The sequence below is a fragment of the Salmo trutta genome, chromosome 8 (assembly GCF_901001165.1).
Source record: "Salmo trutta chromosome 8, fSalTru1.1, whole genome shotgun sequence".
Classification (NCBI taxonomy): Eukaryota; Metazoa; Chordata; class Actinopteri; order Salmoniformes; family Salmonidae; genus Salmo; species Salmo trutta.
The window spans coordinates 35,830,635-35,837,509 of NC_042964.1; the positions used below are offsets into that span (position 1 = coordinate 35,830,635).

The 6,875-nt window shown below is 52.0% G+C and overlaps 1 protein-coding gene across 1 annotated transcript; it reads left to right on the forward strand.

Annotated features, from left to right (window-relative positions):
- Positions 1 to 3,202: 3,202 nt before the first annotated feature.
- Positions 3,203 to 3,907, forward strand: LOC115197953 (extensin-3-like). The gene has a single exon (XM_029759619.1). It carries the CDS (start codon positions 3,203 to 3,205, stop codon positions 3,905 to 3,907), a length of 705 nt encoding a protein of 234 aa, XP_029615479.1.
- The last annotated feature ends 2,968 nt before the right edge of the window (positions 3,908 to 6,875 follow it).

Genomic DNA, 6,875 nt, shown 5'->3' on the forward strand with positions numbered 1-6,875 from the left:
TAACCATCTGTGTGCCAGTTTGTTCTCACAGTGAGGGTGGATAGAGGTGGGCCGAATGACTACAACAATACACAAATACATTGAGCTATACCATCTTGTAGACCTGCATATACAGACATATACAGTATTTACAGAATAGCATTCTCAAGCTCTTACATACGTGTACAAACTCAAACATGCATAAATAAATGATACTCTGTGTACAACCACATAATACATAACAGATTACACATTTTAATCAAATGTATATACATTTGAATTTAATATCAATTTACAGCTAACTAGTGCTTTATGCCGTCTTGTTTCGTTGTCTTTTATGCTTTGCCCAGAAAGCACATAGAACCACCTCAGCGAACATTAAGACACATTGAGCAAATAGTGAAATCTGATGTAAATATGTTGTGTAAATAGGTGCAGGTTGTGGTATAATCGTCCCAGAGCTGGAGTCAGGCAGCAGTAAATGGTGGGTGTTAGACTGTAAAAGGTTTAGAGATGTTTCTCTATAGCTCAATGTGTGGCGCAAGGCCAACTGGCTAGCATCCATTCCTTTCCCCTCTTCTCCAAATCCTGTACACCTGAGGGTACATCTCCTAGCCTGCTGTCCCCTCACCCGCCCCCTCACCCCTCCAACTTACCCCTCCATCCTTGGCGTCCCTCCAGTCCTCCTCTCTCTCCTCAGGGCCCCAAAGCTCTGTCTGAACCCCTGAATCCCTGCCACGCCGTCACCATACCTCCATACCACTGTACCGCCGTACCACTGTACCGCCGTACCTCCGTACCGCCGTACCGCCGAACCGCCGTACCACCGTACCTCCGTACCGCCGTACCACCATACCACCATACCTCCATACCACCGCCATACCTCCATACCTCCATACCGCCATACCGCCATACCTCCATACCTCCATACCGCCCTACCTCCATACCTCCATACCTCCATGCCACCATACCTCCATACCTCCATTCCACCATGCCTCCATGCCACCATACCTCCATACCGCCATACCTCCATACCTCCATACACCATACCTCCATACCACCATACCTCCATACCTCCATTCCACCATGCCTCCATGCCACCATGCCTCCATGCCACCATACCTCCATACCGCCATACCTCCATACCTCCATACACCATACCTCCATACCACCATACCTCCATACCTCCATTCCACCATGCCTCCATGCCTCCATGCCACCATACCTCCATACCGCCATACCTCCATACCTCCATACACCATACCTCCATACCACCATACCTCCATACCTCCATACCACCATACCTCCATACCTCCATACCGCCATACCTCCATACCGCCATACCTCCATAACGCCATACCTCCATACCGCCATACCTCCATACCGCCATACCTCCATACCGCCATACCTCCATACCTCCATACCGCCATACCTCCATTCGACCGTGCCACCGTGCCTCCGTGCCGCCATGCCGCCGTACCTCCATACCGCCATACCTCCATACCTCCATACCGTCATTCCTCCATGCCGCCATACCTCCATACCTCCGTATCGCCATACCACCATGCCACCATACCTCCATACCTCCATTCCACCATGCCTCCATGCCGCCATACCTCCATTCGACCATGCCACCGTGCCTCCGTGCCGCCATGCCGCCGTACCTCCATACCGCCATACCTCCATACCTCCATACCGTCATTCCTCCATGCCACCATACCTCCATACCGCCATACCTCCATACCTCCATACACCATACCTCCATACCACCATACCTCCATACCTCCATACCACCATACCTCCATACCTCCATACCGCCATACCTCCATACCGCCATACCTCCATACCGCCATACCTCCATACCGCCATACCTCCATACCGCCATACCTCCATTCGACCGTGCCACCGTGCCTCCGTGCCGCCGTACCTCCATACCGCCATACCTCCATACCTCCATACCGTCATTCCTCCATGCCGCCATACCTCCATACCTCCGTATCGCCATACCACCATGCCACCATACCTCCATACCTCCATTCCACCATGCCTCCATGCCGCCATACCTCCATGCCACCGTGCCTCCGTGCCGCCATGCCGCCGTACCTCCATACCGCCATACCTCCATACCTCCATACCGTCATTCCTCCATGCCACCATACCTCCATACCGCCATACCTCCATACCTCCATACACCATACCTCCATACCACCATACCTCCATACCTCCATTCCACCATGCCTCCATGCCACCATGCCTCCATGCCACCATACCTCCATACCGCCATACCTCCATACCTCCATACACCATACCTCCATACCACCATACCTCCATACCTCCATTCCACCATGCCTCCATGCCACCATGCCTCCATGACACCATACCTCCATACCGCCATACCTCCATACACCATACCTCCATACCACCATACCTCCATACCTCCATACCGCCATACCACCATACCTCCATACCTCCATACCGCCATACCTCCATACCGCCATACCTCCATACCTCCATACCGCCATACCTCCATTCGACCGTGCCACCGTGCCTCCGTGCCGCCATGCCGCCGTACCTCCATACCGCCATACCTCCATACCTCCATACCGTCATTCCTCCATGCCACCATACCTCCATACCTCCGTATCGCCATACCACCATGCCACCATACCTCCATACCTCCATTCCACCATGCCTCCATGCCGCCATACCTCCATTCGACCATGCCACCGTGCCGCCATGCCGCCGTACCTCCATACCGCCATACCTCCATACCTCCATACCGTCATTCCTCCATGCCACCATACCTCCATACCTCCATTTCACCATGCCTCCATACCGCCATACCTCCATTCGACCGTGCCACCGTGCCACCATGCCGCCGTACCTCCATACCGCCATACCTCCATACCGTCATTCCTCCATGCCACCATACCTCCATACCGCCATACGTCCATACCTCCATACCGCCATACCACCATGCCACCATACCTCCATACCTCCATTCCACCATGCCTCCATGCCACCATGCCTCCATGACACCATACCTCCATACCGCCATACCTCCATACACCATACCTCCATACCACCATACCTCCATACCTCCATACCGCCATACCACCATACCTCCATACCTCCATACCGCCATACCTCCATACCGCCATACCTCCATACCTCCATACCGCCATACCTCCATTCGACCGTGCCACCGTGCCTCCGTGCCGCCATGCCGCCGTACCTCCATACCGCCATACCTCCATACCTCCATACCGTCATTCCTCCATGCCACCATACCTCCATACCTCCGTATCGCCATACCACCATGCCACCATACCTCCATACCTCCATTCCACCATGCCTCCATGCCGCCATACCTCCATTCGACCATGCCACCGTGCCGCCATGCCGCCGTACCTCCATACCGCCATACCTCCATACCTCCATACCGTCATTCCTCCATGCCACCATACCTCCATACCTCCATTTCACCATGCCTCCATACCGCCATACCTCCATTCGACCGTGCCACCGTGCCACCATGCCGCCGTACCTCCATACCGCCATACCTCCATACCGTCATTCCTCCATGCCACCATACCTCCATACCGCCATACGTCCATACCTCCATACCGCCATACCACCATGCCACCATACCTCCATACCTCCATTCCACCATGCCTCCATGCCGCCATGCCTCCATGCCGCCATACCGCCATACCTCCATACCGCCATACCTCCATACCGCCATACCTCCATACCTCCATACCGCCATACCTCCATACCTGCATACCGCCATACCGCCATACCTCTATATCGCCATACCTCCATACCGCCATACCTCCATACCGCCATACCACAATACCGTCATACCTCCATACCGCCATATCACCATACCTCCATACCTCCATACCATTACAATCCTAATCCATGACTCTGACGGTACGCAGACCCCCCTCTGCCAAGGCAGACTCCCTCCCCCAGTGGGACTGCTGGGGCTTGGGGGCTCCACAGTACTGCTTCTATGAGCTTCAGGGACACCCACTCAGCCTGGCACCTAGTGCCAATCTCCAACCTCAGCCCACTAGTGCCAATTTCCAACCTCAGCCACCTAGTGCCAATCTCAGCCCCCGAGGAGGAGGCAGAAGGGCTGGGCAGACAAAGAAAGGGACCCCAGCCAGAGAGGAGAGGAAAAGGAGAAGAGGAGAGGAGGGTAGAGGAAAGAGGAGAGGAGACCTGTTCAGTATCGGACCTAGTCTCAGGGCATCTCAGCTCAGATCCCTCTCCATGCAGTTGTGTCTCACCCACACACTGAGAGACCCAACAGACCAACGCTGCCACAGGGCTCACATCTACAGCTTACCTGTACCATCACAGGTCCTATAGACAGTATATAGTAACATCAGAATCATTGTATCGTCCTGCGCATGGCCATGTTCTAAAGAAAAACTTGAATACACCCCCATCTCGAAGATGCTGCTGTTTTAATATAGAGTTTATTTTAGAAATGAGATTATCTCTTTACTTAAAGAATATGGTTAAATGAAAAACAGTGAGTGACTGTGTCATTATTTGGAGAGACAGTAGCAGCTTGAATCGAGTCTCCCAGTGCCTGGAGCTGTAGAGCTTGGTACACGACGGTCTCCTGTGCTGTTGTTTCCCCCAGATGGACTTTTCAAAACGCTCCGCCACAAAGCATACTGTAGAAAATCACTTCAATACCGCGAGCAGCCTCTCTCTCCTATACTACTGACAGAATACACACGCACACACACACACACGCACACGCACACTCACACTCACACTCACACTCACACGTACACACACACACACACACACACACACACACACACACACACACACACACACACACACACACACACACACACACACACACACACACACACACACACACACACAGACTGCTCAACTGAAACACATCATTTGAAGGGGTTTGTGTATGATGTGCAATACAAACAAAGTGCAGATTTGGTTTTCTAAAGATGTGCTGTGAAACAATGTCGTCTTCGTGTGGAGAAGACGCCAAATCCCACTGGCTGGATGAATAAAGTCACTCAGAATCCTGGAGGCGGTGTGTGTGTGTGTGTGTGTGTGTGTGTGTGTGTGTGTGTGTGTGTGTGTGTGTGTGTGTGTGTGTGTGTGTGTGTGTGTGTGTGTGTGTGTGTGTTGTAGATGTACAGATACTTTGAGATAACGACTAAGAGAGACAAAACACATATAAAGTATCTTATATTATCTTAGAGGTGGGGGCTGGGGGGGGTCGGGCGGGCGGGCGGGGAAGTGTGTGTCTGTGTTTGGGGTGTGTGTGTGTGTGTGTGATTTTTATTCTTGACGCGGAGGGACAGACAAGGAGGTCATTACTAGGGCCTCCTGCCGAGCTCCATCACGTCTCTAATGGTGCAGAGAGATCTAAAACCTCCACACTCATTTTTCTATCCTCCATCATCCCTCCTTTCCCATATCCTTCCCGCTTTATTCCCCCTGTCACATACCTCTTAGCGCACCGCTCTCTCTACACACACACACACACACACACGCACACACACATACTCAGAACAAACGCATTTTCCACCCGCTAAACAGCTCTTGTAATGCACAAGCTGAAGTGTGCTGTTGTTTGTCACTTGTTTGGTAGGGCAGACAGAGCACTTGAGACGGTGAAGAGCTATTCTGTCAACCATTTTCTCAGTCTGTTACATCAGTTGTGTCCGAGTCCAATTTGTCCCAGGTAAAAGCTTCCTATACTCTGACTCAGTCTGACCTCTCAGACCAGGAAGGTGTGTGGCTCTATATCCACATGAAACAGGGCAGCTCTTTGGAACAGCAGTGTGAAAGTAGTCCTCTTCTCAAGGCTCTCCTCCTCAAGGCTCTTCTCCTCTGCTCTACACTCTCTCCTCTCCTCCTCAAGGCTCTCCTCCTCTGCTCTACACTCTCTCCTCTCCTCCTCAAGGCTCTCCTCCTCTGCTCTACACTCTCTCCTCTCCTCAAGGCTCTCCTCCTATGCTCTACACTCTCTCCTCTCCTCCTCAAAGCTCTCCTCCTCTGCTCTACACTCTCTCCTCTCCTCCTCAAGGCTCTCCTCCTCAAGGCTCTCCTCCTCTGCTCTACACTCTCTCCTCTCCTCCTCAAGGCTCTCCTCCACTGCTCTACACTCTCTCCTCTCCTCCTCAAGGCTCTCCTCCTCTGCTCTACACTCTCTCCTCTCCTCAAAGCTCTCCTCCTCTGCTCTACACTCTCTCTCCTCCTCAAGGCTCTCCTCCTCTGCTCTACACTCTCTCTCCTCCTCAAGGCTCTTCTTCTCTCTTTCTCCTTCTCTTCTTCTCCTCCTCCTGTTCATGTCTCCTCTCCTCTCCTCTTCTCTCCTCTCCTCTCCTCCACCGAAGCTAGCCCCAATCAGTGTGTCCTCTAAAGGCCATAGTGAAAAGCCACTGTACAGAATGAAGATGTTTTTATTAAGGAGAAAGAAGGAGAAGGTCTGTTGTTTCCTTCTGTCTTTGTGTGAGAAGTGAAGAGGGAGGGATACTGTAGGTAGGATGGATGTTGAGCTTGTTCTCTGTGTGTGTGTGTGTGTGTGTGTGTGTGTGTGTGTGTGTGTGTGTGTGTGTGTGTGTGTGTGTGTGTGTGTGTGTGTGTGTGTGTGTGTGTGTGTGTGTGTGTGTGTGCGCGCGCGCATGAGTGGGTCGCTGTCTATGTACATACACACATGCTTTGTCAATCATTTACCTTTTTTTATCCTCTTTTAGAAACATTCATTAACCCTTTGTCGACATGAGAGTCCTTTTCAGTCGCTGGCTGTATTGTATTGCTGTGTTGTGTGTCTGACACAAAACACAGCTAGATTAATTATTTGTCAGTCGCTAAAGTTTGACAATGACTAACGA